At 38.7% G+C, this 19087-nt stretch overlaps 1 protein-coding gene across 1 annotated transcript in view; it reads right to left on the reverse strand.

Annotated features, from left to right (window-relative positions):
• MIPEP (mitochondrial intermediate peptidase) overlaps nt 1-19087 on the reverse strand; it is a 114784-nt gene that overhangs the window by 48221 nt on the left and 47476 nt on the right. The window contains exons 15-16 of the mRNA XM_069467420.1: nt 5723-5797; nt 2830-2949 (exon numbers count right to left, since the gene is read on the reverse strand). Coding sequence (XP_069323521.1) covers nt 2830-2949; nt 5723-5797 — 195 coding nt within the window. The remainder of the gene's footprint in view (nt 1-2829; nt 2950-5722; nt 5798-19087) is intronic.

Consider the following 19087-nt stretch of genomic DNA (forward strand, 5'->3'; position numbering starts at 1 on the left):
ACAACTGGGTTTACCACTGGTTGCCCTCCATCTCCCAGCTGGCAAATCAGTGGTTACTTTCCTGCACATATAATCATGGCAACAGCAACGTCAGCTTAAGAATCTGCTCTAAAAATCAAGCAATTTCAACCTGGAAAGCCCTCAAATTACACATAAGTTATATGCTAAGAGTTCATTTATTAGTCTGTTATTTGGGAACTCAGAACACACATCCAAAACAAATGCTCTATAAATGACATTTCAAGCCACCATACAGCCAATGTAACACTAAAATAATAGAATAGAGTAGAGCATTATACCGTTGTGATTGTAATAGTAGTAGAAACAGAAAAGAAAATAATGCTTACATTGTTGGTTCTCGCTAGTACTTGAAAAAAACGTCGTTCGAATGAGAAAATCATATCAACCACACTGGCTGACCTAGTTTGTGCCCTTTGATAGATGCTCCTGTCCACCCTCAGGGTCATCTCCTAGACGGGCCCTCATCTTGCCCAGCCCCCTCCCTGCTCCATGCTGTTCATTGCCACAGCTTACAGTACTCTCTCTGGACTAAGGACTCCCAGATCTACAGAGCTCCCACCTTGCTGTTTTCGAGGCTTCAGACCCATTGACACAACGCTGTTCATCTCCACTTGGATATTCTATAGGCACGACAAACAAAACTCATCATCCTTGTACCCCTCGCCCCATCCAGCACACACTCCTCCTGTATGCCACATTGCAGTGAATGCCATCCCTATCCCCACAGATGGCCTGTTTTATTAAGACAGTGGGTGTCATCCCCATTCCTCTTTTATCACCACTTCCCAATCTAGCAAGCACCAAATGCCCAGGTCTGTCTGAGGCTGACGGGAGCCTCTAAACCACTCTTCTATTCTGCCCAGCCACCTTGTTTCCCTGCCTATGCGGGGATGGCTCTAGGACCACTTGCTGATGCAAAACAAATAGGTGCAGGTCACCACAGCAGCAAGGGTGAGGAAAACGCAGGAGCCCAGTGAAAACATGGAAGGCACCTCTTTTTCTCATGGATGTTTCAGGGAAGAAGTCTCCCCCTGGCAATTAAAACCTGGGCTCCCAACATATCCTCTGTGCCAGCTGCAATATGCTCCGGAACATCTCTGTCTGCTCAGCTTTGTGTTCAGTCCATGTGCTCACAATGCAAAGCAACTTGATGGGCTCAAGAAATATTTTGCTTAATAATGAGATGCTTGGCAGAACAGCCAGACATAATGATTAATCAGTTAATGATTAATACACATCTGAAAACAAGCCATTTCCAACACAGACTCTGTGAGGGCAAGGATTTGGGTCTGTTTTATTCACTGCTATATCCTATCACCTAAAATGTGTGCAGCACGTAATTAATAAAAATCTAACATATAAAATATGCATCATAAATATATCAATTATTAAACATAATTTATAATTATCTATAACAATATAAGTAATAAAAGTGAATTAATGTATAAATATATAAATTGGGATGTGGAAATAGTTTCCTTTATGCTAAATAACAAATACAAGCATGTTTGCTCTTTGGTGTGTCTGACTAAATTTAGCACAATTTTCAGCTGTTTTTTTATGTCCTAACAACAGGGTATGCCACAGATAGAAAATTACATTTAATGTGAAACATACATATCATTTCTATTACTAGATAATTAGACTTAATAGAAATAAGTCTTAGTGGAAACCGGCCTCCAGGAGCAGCAGCCTTTCTGAGCCGACGCCCTCCAGCGCACGGCAGCACATGGGATGCCCACGTCCCCAGGAAGCCTGCAGCACACGCCTACTAGAGAGATGTTCAGGCATCTGATGTATAAAGATTATACAAACCCGCCTCTCCCCTACCTCAGGTAAACTGGGATAACTGATATGTCACTTTTAACCAATGTAAACACTGTGCCACTGTGATATGACGGTTTGTTGCTGGACACAGAGGCAAAACCTAAATGTGGAGTGAACACCATTCACAAGAAAGACGCCCTCGTTTCATTCTGTTAGTGTTTGTTCTGAACAAGAAAAATGGGCAAATATCAATACATCCTTCAGTCCCAGTAACTGCTTTCCTAAAATAACTCTTTCATTTTAGCTTTAAACAAATTTTATACCATCAAAATGGTGAATTTTAAATTATGAGTTGTGAAGAAAGAACCTTGGAGTAATGAAAAAAGCTGGAGGTTGGATTTGAATCCCAACACAATCACTTAACTACCTAAATGATCTTAGATAAGACACATAATGTGTATGAGCCTCAATATAAGCCCCAGATATAGGGCTATTACCTAATTTATAAGGTTTTTTTGAGAGCTAAATGACAGATCTTTTTGCAAAGCAATTAGAGTCTGGCACCTAGAACTCAATAAATGGTAACAATACTCCTGCTCTCTATGCTGATGGTGTACTAAATGAGGTAAGATATGTAAAGAATCTACTACAATCCCTGGCACAATATGAGGCACTCAATAAATGTTAATTCTCTTTGCAATGAAAATGATTCAGGATTGATAATCACATTCATTTTATACCACTATTTATCACATTATAGAAAAATAACTGAAAAGGAGAACACAGACTAACTCCAATGGCCTTTTTAATCCCCCCTTTCCTAGGAATCTAGAAAAACACTGTGAGAAGAAGGAAATAAGGACATGTAAGTAGGTGGTTGGAGACGTTAAATGAGCCAGGCAGTTTCTAGCATTTGCCCCATGGGAGGCTTCAACATAAACGTGGGGATTTCTGTCCTCCAAGGGGAAGGTGATCACAACCTACAGAAACACCCGCAGAACCGTTCCACCGCACACAACAGAATCAAAGTGCTAGACTCACGGTATTTGGAACATAGGGTAAGCCATAAAACTTCTCCTGTGTTTCCTTGAGAATGTCAGTGGTTGACCTCCTCAGGGGATGCTTCCCATGGTAGATTTGATCCAGAGTGGCATAAAAGACCTAGATGGAGGAAAACATCCATTTAGTTTTGGTAGCCCATCCTCACAGCTCAGATGTGGTAGACCAAAGGCGCTTTAAGTGCACCAGAATAATGGTTATAAATCATGGTTGAAAACATTCACAAAAATAAACTTAGATGGTTTGAGAGGTATTTCATACCACATTTAAGATCATGTTAAAGATTAAAAGCAATGCTCTCAACCTTTTCATGATTAAGCATATTAAAGAATTTTGAACCGTATCCATAAAGTATTCTTTACATACAATGGAGCAAATTAACTTTGTGGAATTTTGCCAATATAATGTAGTTAGAAATATGAAAAAATAAAGAGTTACAACTTGTGATGCCCTGGATCTAACAAGTCCTGTTTGCTTTCTTCCTGGAATCCTGATATATCTTAAATGAGAGAAATGAAATGGTCAGAATCCTACTTTCGTGATAAAAGGTGAAAGAAAATTTAAATAGGTTGGGTGAGGGTGAGGATTAGCAATCCAGCATCTGGCGAGTACAGACGTTAGAAAGAATTCTGATGCAGCTGTTCCGAGTTTGGAGCTAGACCCCAACACCTGGTGTCAGGAAGCGCAAAGGAAACATATGCTGTATTGGGGCAATTCTGGCTCAACTAGGTGACCAGGGGAGAAGCATCATGTACCTCTGAATAGAGGATATAGACCATTGAAACACAGTAGGAGGAGAAACATTAAGGAAAATTTGAATATGAAATCTGTTTATGAAGCACTGAAAACTAAATTTTGCATAGAAAATCTAAAGATAAAGCACGGTTTCACTGCAACATTTGACTCCGATGTTGTTTTGAATATTGACTCGAACATTTGACTTCACATGTGTAGAGTTCACCTGATGCAAGAAAGTAGAAAATGCTTCATTTTAAAGAAAAAATTCTGACATGCAGCGATGCTTCTGATACGTATCCTTCTGATCCAGAAATGGAATTTATAGAGAATGTGCAGCTGTTGGCTTGAAAGAAGTGAGGATTAGTTTGGATAAAAGCAAAAATTTAAATGACCTCTAGCTTCTGGCTTCACCTAGATATAGAATTATGGTTCTAAATTATAAAGTTAAGTTTAAAGCTTCCCTAGAAAAATACAGACATCCTCTAGATATAAATATTGCTTTCCTCTAACTGGTAATCTAAACATATAGCTAAATATAGCTCTTTCAATTCTCTATTCTATAATGAGTAACAATACACAAAGATAACCGAGAAGCCAAAATTATTCATTCATGTCCTGTCTATATTCTAACAGAGTAAATTATTGGGAATTGAAACTCTTAAATTCTAACCTCAACTGCGGTAGGGTTTTTGCCCCAGTGTGTAAACAAATCAGAATTCAGGAGTTTCATTTCTTCAATTATGCCTTTTACAAAAGATATAAACATAGAATGACTTCTTCTGAATTATTAAAATGGAGCAAAATAAATTAAATATGCATTTATTTCATGCTTATTCACTGATAAACTAAACAATTCTAAAGCCACAAGCCTATTTTCCTACCCAGGGAGTCATGCATTCCTGGGACCAAGAACCTTAGAGCCCACCTCCAAAGTAAGGATCCTATTTTGAAAACAAATAATAAAAATTAAAATTCACAATTTTTAAAAAACTGCTTATACCTCCCCCCCCCTTAGAATGCTGAATCAATTCACTTCCTTTCTATCCTATTTGTCTCCCCTGCACAAATATAATATGAAAGGTGGGCACAGGCAGCCTTCTGTCAGGAATTTCTTTCTCTGTCTCTCTCTCTTTCTCTGGGGGTTATTCTTTTTAGAGGGCGAGGAGGGAAAGGCTGGTTTTTCATTTTAAAAGAAAATCATTGGAAAAACTGTTCAAGAAGAAAGCTATAACACAGACTTTTAAAAGGCAGGCCTTCTACTAAAGATACCAGCAAATCAAAAGACTTTGCCAAGTAATGTTAATATTAAAAAATTCAGAAGTCCTTTTTTAAATTATGTTGATATGAATAGACACTGAATAATGTAAATCAAATGTAAATTTATGGTTTTGTCTACATAATGGATTTTCTTCACTGAAATATATATTTAAGGTACAACAAAAACAGAGCTCATTCATTACTTTCTAGGGACTGAATTTTACAAAACCATAAAGCAATTAAATAGTGGTTACACTCTTAAATAGGTAACTGGATCATTATAAAGTGAATATTGCCTAAGATGAAAGATGAGTGTTTAGGCTATGTTTATATAACTCTCAAGATCTGACGAAGAGTAAGAATTCCATAAACAATCTCAGTAATTACAAATATCTAAACATCTGGTATCATGCAGACCTGGCAGCCAGATGGTTCACAAAATGTTTCTAGGCTTCATCTGGAAACCTCGGAAATTGGTTTTGAATATTATCCAAAACTAACGGCAATTACGATTTAAACGTCCCATCTAAAAACACAATTTTTTTTTTAAAAGACACAACATGAATAAATATATGTGTAATTGGGTTTGAGCCCTAACTTGGCTGCTGCAATGTGTGATTTAGAAGTCATGTAACTTTTCTAAGCTTTGATTTTCCCAACTAAAAATGGAAAATAATTGTATTTAACATCTACTTCATAAAGGCAGTGTGAAGGTTGAATGAGTCAATTTTGGTCAAGTTCTTTGAACTCAGATGAAAGATGTTTTAGCAGCATAGTTATTATAATAAATAGGTATCATTGGCAAGAATTTCAAGTTATATATTTATTTGGGATAATGACTCTGGAAAACTTCACAACAAAAGTATTAATACATACATACCTGAAGCTGCATATCAGCTGCAGCACAAACCTTTTTAGATTCACAAAGACGAGACACCATATTTTTTGGCAGTGGCTTGATAAAACAAAAGAATATGTATGTGAGTATATATTAATAAGCCATTGTACTATGTATACTTATGAGTCAGAAAATTTAAAAATAACATCAAAGGGAAAAAAGAACAATAGAATTTCATTATAGTTTTAAAATAACTTTTCAATATTTTAGTTGACAAGAACACGAATGAAGACAATTCATTTAATGTCAAAAAGCACTAACAGTCAAATAAGGGTTTGTACAGGAAATTACAGGATTATATACAACTAAGATATTGGCACTGATCTTTAAAAATCTATTTAAAACCTTAACGGGAATAATTTTTCTGTTCCTTAGTTACCAGTGACTGTCTGTTCAAGTGCTCTCGATTTGTAAGTGCACGTAACTGATGACAGGACTAAAAGATTAAAATGTCAAAAAATAAATTATAATTCATGGTGCCAGGCAGTATTAAAACTGAATTCACATCCTAAAGAGTAGGCATGATAACGAATTGCAGATTCTTTCATTTTCCAACCTGAAAGAATGGCAGAGCTTGGACACTCAGTTTGATGTCCCTATATAATTTAAGGCTTTCTCCGTGAGACTAATTAGACCTAATCCTATAATATACAGATCCTCTTAAAAATAAACTAATAGTGTAGTTGAAAGTACTTTGCTCAAGTTTACTCTGCTTTAAAATCATTAATACTGATGTTTATTGAAGAAAGCTACCACTTTATACAACTCTGCTTACCATCTAATTAAGCTGAAAGCCTCTCTAAAGAGAAACGCATTACATAAAGACCAGTGGTGGGTTACTCAGTGGTACAGTGACATAAACTAACCACCTGTGAAGAAGAACACGCTGTCTGCTGGAGAGGGACTGCGCCACCACCACGGACACCCCCAGCGCCCAGAATGGCGCCTGGCCCGGCAGGGCAGACGCTCCGCAGAAGGACGAGGGTGGGACTTGATGACTGCTCAGACAGCAAACCCGCAGCTCTCCTCTTCTCTTTCCATTTGGCCATTTAAAACAAACAAAACACCCAAACAGAACAAAACTGCAAACCAGGCAGAAGAAACGATTTTAAAGAGTTAAGACATGGACTGGGACAGGTCAAAGGCCTGAGGCTTTCTGACGTTAGGGGCACCCATCTTGTCGGAAGGAAAAATTTCCTCAAACAGGATTTTTGAAAGTCAAGATTCAGTTACGTCCTATCTGCCAATAGCGTGTGTCAAAACGTTCAGGTTTCTTTAAGCCTTGCTGTATGTTTTATCTTATGTTGACAGGATTCATGCTAGTTTTAACAGTTTTACTTTCACAAGTAAAGTATATATGGAAGGATGACATTTTCTTGTTTAACTAACAAACATAAGACTACCACGAGTGAGCACCGTGCGTCAGGCATGAGGGACACCGGTGGCGAACAGACAGGATGCCTGCCCCCAAGAGCTTCCCAGCTGGCATTCTAACTGTGCTGAGCGCTGGCAAGGAAAGGCGTGTAGGGTGGCCCGAGAGCCGTGAGCCTGAAAGGCTCCACTGGGGAAATACTGCAGAAGTGAGATTTGCACAATGAGCAGGCGTTGACTGGACAAGAGAGCGAGGGTGGGAGGGAGAAGGAGCATTTCGTGCAGAGGACACTGCACGTGCAAAGGGCAGAAAGACCAGGGCTGCTGGGGCAGAGGGAAGGAGCGGAGGGCAGGGAAGGAGCGGAGGGCAGGGAAGGAGGAGGCACCTTCCAGCCAAGCCCCGGTCCTCGCTCCACCCCCAGGCCACCTCTGCAGTGAGCCACTGGGCAGCTTTAAGCAAGGACGTCGCACAGTCAGATTTGTGTTCTAGAAGGATTCCTTTGGCCACAGTGAAGATACGAGAGAGGAGGAAGGCAGGAGTGGATTACGAAAAAGCCCAGTCGGGAGGCCCCCAAGTAAGAGCTGGTGTAAGAGCAAGGCCTGAGCAGGGTGGAGCTGAGCGGGAGGTGACAGGCAGACATGAGCATGGACAGCCCTCACCTGCTTCTGGCAGTAGACTGAGGAGCTGGGAAATGCTTAAGCAGGTTTAGGGAAAAACTGCTCATGGGAAAGACTCACAGAGGGGACAAAAACTAAAGATGCAGAAAAAAGAAGAGAAAACAGGGGCTTTGGGTGGGCTCCTGTAAGGGCAGGAAGGGAAGTACAGGTGACAGGGGAAAGGACTGGCTCAGTCAGAACAGGTGGAAGAGTTGCCAGGAGGTTCCATGGGGATGCGGCCAGCCCTGAGTCAGAGAGGACAAAACATCATCCTCTGCCCTAAAAAGGATGACAGTTCTGACACCTGTATCACAAGGAGGTGAAGAGTTTGTGATGCATGTTGCAGTTGTGCAACTTTAGGCTTATTGATTCATTTTCAATTTCTTTATCCTTCAAAATTCAATCCTGCAATTAAGGTGTGCTGCCGCTTGATGGCCAAAGTACCCCCATGCAAAATTTGTTTTACTGATACTCCAAGTTCCCCTCCAAAAAGGATCAGTAGTGGTAATAAAAAAAACTCAGGGAATATAATTATGTATTTAATATGCAATTAGCATATAGTTAAAAGATGAGGAAGTCAGAGATAAGAAAAAATGAAAGCAGGAAAATAAAATGAGGTCAGGCACAGAAAAACATGTGTCCTGTAATTCCATACAATTTTCACAGCTGGGCCATAAATTTAGCTCTGGGTTTTCCAGGGGGCTAAGAAGTATTAAAAGAAAAACTTTAAACAAATTAAATTTAACAGAGTTTAACTGAGCAAAGAATGATTCATGAATTGGTCAGCGCCCCCTCAAACCAGAATAGGTACCGAGTGACTCCTAGGCTGCCGCATGGTCGGGTAATATTGATGGATAGAAAAAGGAAAGTGACGTAAAGAACAGGGAAGTGAGGTACAGAAACAGCTGGACTGGTTACAGCTCAGTGTTTGTCTCATTTGAACACAGTTTGAACAGTTGGCCGCCTGCGACTGGCTGAAACTCTGATTTGGTACGAGGGTAGGTTACGGTCTGTTTACACATCCACTCAGGTTACAGTTCACTATGTATGGACAAATCTTTGGGCCTAACTTAAAATATGCAAGGAGGCAGCTTTAGGCCAAACTAAATTTAACGGCGGAGAGGAAAACTCAATGATGTGCCTTATTCTAATTGCTTTCAGTTCTAGATCCCTTATCTGGAATTCCATGATCCAGACAGGTCTGAAGACTGCAAGCTTTTCATAAATTTGACTGAAAAGCATATTAAATGGCAAAACCTGACCTGGACAAATGTGAGGTTGCAAAGCATTTGTCTTTTAAAAACATTTATCCCACTTTGTGAATGTACAGAAATATGAATGCAATTGACTATAGGATACTCTGCCAGAACCCACTAGGTTTGTTTGCTTTTTTAAAATTCAAAATCTACAGTATATTGTTAAACAAAAATTATGGGAAGCCATTTCTTTGGACTGAGCTCCTGCACAGATAAAACCAAACCAAAATGGAGTCACTCATGCTAAATGCCACATAATCAAACTGAAGCTTTAGAGAAATAGGTAGATTCTGAAACAGAACAGTTTCTCCTCAAAATAAGAGATTCCGGTCCACCTGAGTCAGTGTAATATGGAAGTCCCCTCTGCTTTAACCCTTATAGAAAAGCAAGCAGGAGTAATCTGACATTAGAAGCTGACATTAGACCAATCAGCTTCTTTTTTCTATTGTTCTGTTTCCTTTTCCCCACCATGAAACCTACTGTTCTGCCGTTGCCCATGGGAGTCCTCATTCTATTTTGTAGAATGGAGGCAGCCCCTATTCATGAATTGCAGATAAAAGCCAATTAGATCTATAAATCTACTATTACAAATTTTTTATAATTTTGTCTTTTGACAATATATAAATCATTTTAATTTTCTAAAAATCTAGGAAATTCTAAATTCTAAAACATCCAATCCCAGTTTTAGATAGAGAACCACAAATCTCTATGTGGTATATATTTTGTCTGAGATACAGAGTGAATTTTCCACTTCTTATTTAAAAAAAAAAAAACAGAAAAAAAAAAAAAACTTTTCCTACTTTTCAAAATGTTCCACCAACAGTGTATTGTATATCTTTTCCTGAAGAGGTTTAAGATGTGTCGTTAAAAGCTGGGTTAAGTAGCTAAATTAAGTATGAGAACCTCGTCATACACTCGTAATTTTGCACCTACCGAATGCAGTTAAGCGGGAAACTTGGCCTTCGCTGGCTGCTGCTGGCCCCCTGTGCCTGTGTTGCGGGAGACAGGCCCTGCCTCATGGTACAAGATTACAGCAGTCAAGCAGGTCACTTCTGCCCGGGAGATTCACGTAGGTAAACACCTTTCCTGGGGGTTCCCAGCTCAAATCAGCACATTAAGTTATGAATAGTCCTCCCTTCTAGCATATAGAAGCCCATTTAACTGCTACATGCCTGCCTCCCTACTCTGTACATCTTTCATGATCAGGTGATTTAATCCATAGGGCACTGGTTGGGAAATGATTTGGTAAACTTTCACTAATAAAAGAAAAAATTCCTCTAAAAACACTTCTTAGAGAAATAAAGGCATAAATACAGCTGTACCATTCTCGCTGATCTTTAAGCTTCTCTCCAGTCCCCTATTTGTACCCACTTTCTTTAGAACGGCTCTTCTCTGTTCCCCCTGGGCACGGCCTCTCCCAGGCCAGCGCGGCGCCCCAGATGTTCTGCTAACTGCTGCAGGGCCTCCCGCCACGCCCTCTGCCCCGGCCAGGTCTCCGCCGCCTTCCTCAGAGCGGCCATTTCTAACTGATGCAAGTGGATGGAGCACACAAAAGAGAGCACATTACCTGCTTTTCCTTATGGCCAGGGAGTATTAATTAGGCAGAGTACAGAGTACAGAGCTAACTCCTAGGGCTCGTTTATTATTTTTTTTTTAAATGCCAGAACACAATATGGCCAAAAAGGGAAAATGAAAGACTATAAAAATGACCTCCTTCTTATGTCAAGAAGGTAAAGTCTGGTTTCTTGCTCAAAATTACAATTTTTGTGTCTAAATATGAATTGTCAAGAATGATAATTACCCAACTACACAAAGCCCAAAGCAAGTAGAGACCAGCAGCACAAGCATCACCAGGGAGCTTCTGGGAAATACAAAATCTTGGACCCACCTCACAGCCACTAGATCAGAATCTTAACTAGTCGCTCAGGTGATTTTATGCATGGTAAAGTTTGGGATGCCCTGACGTAGAAAAACATAATCATCACAATGAGCAACATAAGCAAAATTAAGTCTTTCTAATTTTACAAGCAGAAAAACTCTCCATAAGGAGGTAGCACTGTGTGAAGACAGAGGAGTGGGTCTGAGGTCAGGGTGTCTTCTGTTTTCTATTACTACTCATTGCTTTGTTGCTTTGTGACTTCAAGGAAGTCTCATGGTATCCTGTTTTCTCATTTGTAAAATGAGGATAAGAATACCTGTGCAACAAAATTAGTGTGAAGATGCAATGAGGTAAAAATTAGCCAGTCAACTTGTGACACATATTAACTAAATGGAAGAAATTCAGGTCCCTGCATCCAGCACATCTGACCTTCCAAATGTTGTCATAGTTTGGGTGAACACACATGCAGGTGGGCAGTCTTAGGTTAGGACTGCTGTCTTGGTATGGTTAGTAACAGCACCTCCTTCCTGCTTAAAAGTATTTTGGCTGGGACAATAGATCATATTGTCACCCTATTAACAACTAACTTACTGAGTGCTTCATATGAGCCAAACACTGTCCACAGCCTATGCTATGCTGCCTAACCAAAGGGAGGAAGTTGTTGACTGTATTCTTGGGAGAAGCAAAAGGTGCAGTGTTTATTGACCATACATGGGAATGCGAACATTAAAATAATAATAGCTGTTCTATTATACCAAGACAGCATAACATTTTGGGAAGATTTTAGAAATAATGTCAAAAAATGCAAATGCTTTAGCAAACTTGGTATCACTTAAATTCTCTGAATATTTTGCCATGAGCTTAACTTGTAAGCATGTAACCTCATAAACTTGCCAGAAATTTTCTCTCATTTCACAATCTTACTAGTACAACTTAAATAATGTTATGTTAAAAGTTCAGCACCAAATTCCTACAGAGCCAAGTCCCTGTGATAAACTATCTTGTCTTATTTATGACTATTGGGAAAATGTATTAATATTATGGTAGAAGCTACATAAATATTAAAAGTTAAGATATTCTGTTGTACAAATCCTTATGATGGTAATGATTCAATTCCTCTTGAAGCAAAGAACTCCTACCCTTGCTGTCCTCTGGGAACATGCAGAGTCTAATGACAGAAAACTTGTTGGGACGTGGTCATCCAAAACAAGAAAATACTTCAGAGGATAAAGCCAAGCACCGAGCTGCCCAGGCCAAGACTCAGCAGCTCTGATTTCCCAGCTGATCATGCCCGCCCCAAGCTGTGTGTCACGGCACTAAATCTCCGCACGTGCCTATGATGGAAAAACAACCAGATCGCGGCATGTCTCAACTAACCTGTTTTGATATAACCAGTAATACAGATGGCACATAATCAATATAATGAAATATTGTCTAGGCCTAAAGAGACGAAATGTCAGGCCTAAATCCATGGGAAATATTGCTTTTCACTTACTTGATTTTGAGTGGTGTTTTCTAACAGACTAAATAAGACGATCTGAGATAAAAGAACCTTTAGAAATGCTTATATGTTATCACAGACCCACCAATGGCTCAAAGAAACAGAGGCCATATGGCTTTGAGTTTTACAGGGCTCAACATTAAACATCTTTTTTTTTTTTTTTTTTTTTTCTTTTTTTTCGAGACAGAGTGTCGCTTTGTTGCCCTGGCTAGAGTGAGTGCCGTGGCGTCAGCCTAGCTCACAGCAACCTCAAACTCCTGGGCTTAAGCGATCCTACTGCCTCAGCCTCCCGAGTAGCTGGGACTACCGGCATGCGCCACCATGCCCGGCTAATTTTTTTCTATATATATTTTAGTTGGCCAGATAATTTCTTTCTATTTTTAGTAGAGACGGGATCTCGCTCTTGCTCAGGCTGGTCTTGAACTCCTGAGTTCAAACAATCCACCCGCCTCGGCCTCCCAGAGTGCTAGGATTACAGGCGTGAGCCACCGCGCCCGGCCAACATTAAACATCTTAATGTGTGATAGAGATTTAACTTCCATTTTTTCTAAAAATATTCCAGCTGGGTGCAGTGGCTCACACCTGTAATCCCAGCATTTCCGAAGGCTAAGGTGGGAGGGTTGCTCGAGCCCAGGAGTTCAAGACCAGCCTGGGCAACAAAGTGAGAACCTATCTCTACAAAAAATTAAAAAGTTAGCTGGGCATGGTGGTGTGTGCCTATAGTCCCAGCTACTCAGAAGGCTGGAGCAGGAGGATTGCTTAAGCCCAGCAGTTGGAGGCTGCAGTAAGCTGTGATTAATTGCACCACTACACTCCCACCTGGGTGAAAAAAATGAGACTCTGTCTCTTAAAAAAAAAAAAAAAAAAATTCCAATAATATCATGTTCTACAGTTTGCATACATTATTAAATTGACTAAAATTTTTCAGGTAGGGATGGGGGCATAATTAATTTTTAACTTCCAAATATTTAATTTTTTTATAAAGGAGCAGAAAAATCTTAGAAAAATTCATTGACTAGTCTAAGGTCATCTGCTCATGGTGGTGGGGTCAGATCCGTCTCTATCTCCCTGTTCAATACTCTTGTCTAGACATAACTGAAAAGCATTAAAGCTGAAAATAAGAAAAGTTCAAAAACAACGTACACCTGCCAAAGCTAATCTAATTTTAATTGTACTGTAATGTTTACCTTCTATCTTTATTCACATCTCCTGAAACAGAATGACAAGAGATTTATTACAAGTCTATATGTCTCCTTGGAAATAGAACTTAAGCAATTTTAGCCTTGGGCTGACTTTCACAAACTAAGGCAACAAACTAAATCTTACAATGACGCAGAACTGAACAGTTCTAAAGCTACTTTTGCACTAGAACTTTACTGTTCTAAAAATAATACAAAAAATGGATATGGATCTGTAATTTCGTGAGATATATTGTCAGAAGTATAGGCCATTTCCTAATATATTAAGGAATTATCTAGAAAAAACTGCAACAGGAAATACAATGTCATAACACTGATTTGATCAACCCTGACAGAACTTTAAGAAGTTCTGATGTGAAACTAATAGATCTACTGATCCCCCCATTACTATTGTGTGATCTTTGGCAAAATATTTATCCTAAGTCTCAGTGTCTATACAATGTGGACCTATCTATCCACTATGTATCTACTTCACAGATCACTAGACAGGATTAAATAAGAAGAAAATATATAAAGTAATAAGCCCTAATTTCTATTATTTACTGTTTTATAAATAATTGGTGAGAAAGATAACTAGAGCAGCAAACATTTTGGTGTAGCAGCTAATGGACAAACTACACAAAAAATGTCAGGTTCTCTCAAAAATCAATTGCCTATATTTGGTGATTAATAATGTAGGTGGGGTTGCAAAATTACCAGAAAAAAAAATTTAAAAGAGGAAGCATATGAAGATTGAGAGGATAACAAATGAGGAAGAAAGGAATAGTTCATTAGGAAGATATAATAACTGTAGGCTTTTATGCAACTAATAAAATATTACCAAAATATGAAAGCAAAAATGGATAAAACTAAGGGAGAAATGATATATCCATCATCCTAGTAGACGACTTATACCTCTCAATTTTTTCTAGGTCAAAAAAATTAGTTATGTTAAAGATCTAAACAATACAATTAAAAGGCTGTCAGACTAGTATGAAACTCCAGACCCAACGATTAGAAAATAGACAGTCTACTCAAGTACAGATGGAACATTTGAAAAACACTGACAACACAAGAGGTCATAAAATAAATATTAACAAACTGTAAAGGATCAATACCAGATAGACCAATTAATTAGATATCAAGAACAAAAAGATAAGTAACTCCCTGCAAAGGTTTAAAATTCCAAACTATGGTTCTAAACAAGTCCTTAGTCAAGGAAGAAATTACAATGGAAATTAGCAACCTTAAAAATATTTTGTATTAAAATCATAAAACATAGCTAAAGCATTGCATCATGTAATTTAATATTTATAGTATTAAAATTTAACTGCACATGTTAAATATGACTGAAGGTTAATCAGCCAAGTGTCCACCTTAAGAAACCAGGGGGAAAAAATAAGGGCAGAGAAGGGGAGAGTAATAATAAAAGCAGAAACTAATCAACTAAAACAAATGACAGAGAGGATAAACAAAGGTAGCATTAGCTCTTTGAAAATACATTCAGTCCTCCATATCTATGAGTTCTGCATCCATGAATTCAAGCACCCACAAATTGAAAATACTTTCTAAAAAATTACATCTGTACTGAACATGTACAGACTTTTTCTTTATCATTATTCCCTAAACAATACAGTAGAAAGAACAGTCACTTACATAGCATTTACATTGTATTAGGTATTATAAGTAATCTAGAGATGATTTAAAGTATATGGGATGATGTGCAAATAGTATGCCATTTTACATCAGGGACTTGAGCAGCCGTGTATTTTGGTATCCACAGTGGGGGGCGGGGGGCGTGCAGGAACCAATCCCCCTCGGATACTGAGAGACAACTATACTAATAAGGCAGACAAACTTCTGCCAAGATTAATAGAGAAAAAATGAGAAAACAGTATTAGGAATGAAAAAGGACATAATTATAGATTTAGCAGGATTTGAAGGATAAAAGAATACTATAAATAACTTTATGCCAATAAACTTAAGAACATGGATTAAATGGATAAATTTCTAGAAAATTACAACTTAGCAAAGCTTATTTAAGACAAAAAGAAGGCCCAAAGACTCCTATGACTATTAAAGAATCGTTCATTTAAAACATCTTCAAACAGAGAAAATAACAGACCCTAAATGGTTTTATAGATCTGCGGTCCCCAACCCCAGGGAGACTGGCAGTGCCTCAATGCCTGAGCTCCACCCCCACCCCGCTGCCACCCCCACAAGGTCAGTGGAAAATTATCTTCCGTGAAACCAGTCCCTGGTGCCAAAAAGGTTGGGGACCGCTGTAGATGAATTGTGACAAAGTTTTAAGGAACAGATGATTACAATGTTATAAAAAAAACACTTGCAGAGAATAGAAAAAGAAGAAACTCTTAACTCATTTTATGAAATGGTATATACTTAATATGAACACTAACACAGAATAGGGCAAAGAAAAAATTATAAGCCAATCCCTCTGTCATAAACATAAGTGCAAAAATCATCGATATACAAAAGATTAGCAAACTGAAACCAGCTCTATATTAAGAAGTAACAATAATTTGGGACCAAGGTCATTTAATCCTGGAATGCAAAGGTGGTCTAATGTTTCACATTAATTTTCACTACATTAACAGATTAAAGGAAACAAACAATCCAATACCTCAAAAGATACAGGAAAAAATCTGATAAAATACAATATCCGTTAATGATTAAAAAAACCCTCAGCAAACTGGAAATAGGAAAGAATTTCCTTTTCCTGACATCTCCACCAAACCTGTATTAAACATCTTTATGGTAAAACATTAGAAATATTTCCTTTAAAAACCAGGATCAAGACAAGTACCACCCATACACAGCATCTGCACAAGACTGCACAGGGGGCTCCAGTAAGTGGAGGAGGACGAGGAAAAGAGGCAAAAGACACATGGATTGGAAAGAAAGAATAAAGCTGTCATTATTTTCAGCAGGAGTTCCTATCTGGTTAAAAACTTTTTAAATTCTATAGATAAGTTATTCAAATTAATAAGAAAGTTTAGGAAGGTTGCCGAAAATGAGATCAATATACAATAAAGGCTAAATTGCATTTTTAAACACGAGAAACAATTAGAAAATGTGATTTTAAAAAACATACTACTTAGAGTATCAAAAAGGTAGGGCATGTAGGACTAAGCCCCCAAAAAGTTGAACAAGGCCCTTCAGAAGAAAACTTGAAAACTTTATTCCAAGGCTTTAAAAAAGGCCTAATAAATGGAGAGATATGCCATATTGGTAGATTCAAAGAGACAATATTCATAGATATCAGTTCTCCCCAAACTGATCTATAAATGTAATTCTAACCAAACTCTTATCAGGGCTTTTCAAGAAAATAGATAACTTTATCTAAAATGTATATGACAGAACACAAAGGTCCAGGAGTAGACAAATTTTTGAAGAACAAATGGAGGAAAACTTGTCCCTCCAGGTACCAAGGCTTATTAATTACAAAGCTATGGTAGTAAAGAACACAGCAGAGCATTGGTATCAAGACAGAAAGCTTCAACAATGGAATGAAAGAGAAATCCCAGAGACTGTTGCACATACATGGCTACTTGGTCTCTGACATATCACTGAGGAAAGGATACATTATTCCATAAATGGTGCAGGGACAATTCCTTCCATAAGGAAGAAAGTAAATTTGATTCCCAACTTACGCTAAACATAAAAAGAATTTCCAACTTAATTAAAAACCTAAAGATAAAGGAAAACATTGAAATTTTAGAAGAAAACAGACACATATCCTTATGACTTCTAAAGAAAAAGAAGTTTCTTAAGATATAAAAAGCATTAACTATAAAGAAAAGATTGCTAAATTCAACCATAAAATGAACAAATTAAGTCCAGCAAAAGATACCAGAAGGAAAAGTGCAAAGACAAGCCATAAACTGAGATAAGACACATGCCTAACAAAGGACTATTTCTTTTTTTCTTTTCTTTCTTTTTTTTTTTTTTGGAGACAGGGTCTCACTGTTGCCCAGGCTATAGTGCAGTGGCATCATCATAGCTCACCACAACCTCCAACTTGACCCAGAGACAGCCCAGCTTCCCCTTCCCCACGGGCGTTTAGGGACGGGGTTACCTTAGTCTACTTGGTGTTGTTGCAACAATACCCGAGACTGGGTAATTTGTAAAGAAAAGAGGTTTATTTAGCTCTGGGTCCTACCTAGGAAGTTCATGACTGGGCAGTGCATCTGGCGGCTTCTGGAGAGGGCCTTGTGCTTTGTCAAAACATGGTGGAGAAACAAAAGGAGAACAGAGCTTGTGCAAAAAGGGTAATTCACAAGAGGCAACCTTGCTTTATAACAACCTGCTCTTGAGGGAACTAATCCATTCCCACGAGAACTAACCCAGTCTCAAGACAGAAAGACATTACTGCATCTTAACTACCTAATCATCTCTTAAAGGCCCCTCCTACCAACACCACCACATTGAGGTTTGCTGAGGGCAAACCATACTCCAACCACAGCAGGAGTCAGGGGTCAGGCTTTTAGACTGCATAACGGAGGTGCTTAGCATTTTCAATGCTAGTATAGGGGCTAAGACTATCTTATTTCCTTAAAACCAAGAACCCAATAATTGTAGAGCATCTTTGATTTTATAACAGATTTGGGGAGGGGACACACCATACCATTGCTATAGTTTAAATGTTTGTCCCCCCCAAAACTCATATTAAAAATTAATCCCCAATGTGGCAGTATTGAGAGGTGGGGACTAAGAGGTGACTGGGTCCTGAGGGCTCTGCCTTTATAATGGATTAATCCACTCACGGTTAATGGATTAATGGGTTACCACAGGTGTGGGACTGGTGTCTTTATAAGAAGAAGAGAGACTGGAGCATGTGAACACACTCAGCCCTCACCATGTGATGCCCTGCGCCACCCCGGGACTCTGCAGAGTCTCCACCAACAAGAAGGCCTCACCAGACGCAGCCCCTCAACCTCGGACTTCTCAGGCTCCATAACTATAAGAAATAAATTCCTTTTCTTTATAAAGTACCGAGTTTCAAGTATTCTGTTATAAGCAACAGAAAACAGACTAATACAGCCATTAGGTATAAATAGGTAGCTAACAAGGGATCCCGGTTTCAGAATGATCAAAATATAACAACAACAACCAAAAAAGGTACTCTTTTGAAAGGTTTGGAAAGGACCAGGATCATGCTTCCAGAAGCACGAGGCCGCTCACAGATAATTCTGGGCTAACTTGGAGCAACTGGGAAGAGGTAAGGCTGAAGGTTGGAACCGGTAAGCGCTGAGAGGAGAGGCAAAAACCTTCAGGTGCTCAGACGCCGCAGCTCCACTAGGACTGCATGAGATTTGTGGGGAAACGCCATCAAATTGTTAATCCTTGTTAAGTTTATTGTGTCTCAAAACCTGAACTGCTACCAAGTCTAGTCTGTACTCCTCCTATACTTATGCTATTGATTTTAAGATTAATTTACCATAAATTCTGCTTCAGCTTTGATGCTGCAGCTTGTCAAGACAGTTT

The sequence above is a fragment of the Eulemur rufifrons genome, chromosome 4 (assembly GCF_041146395.1).
Source record: "Eulemur rufifrons isolate Redbay chromosome 4, OSU_ERuf_1, whole genome shotgun sequence".
NCBI lineage: Eukaryota > Metazoa > Chordata > Mammalia > Primates > Lemuridae > Eulemur > Eulemur rufifrons.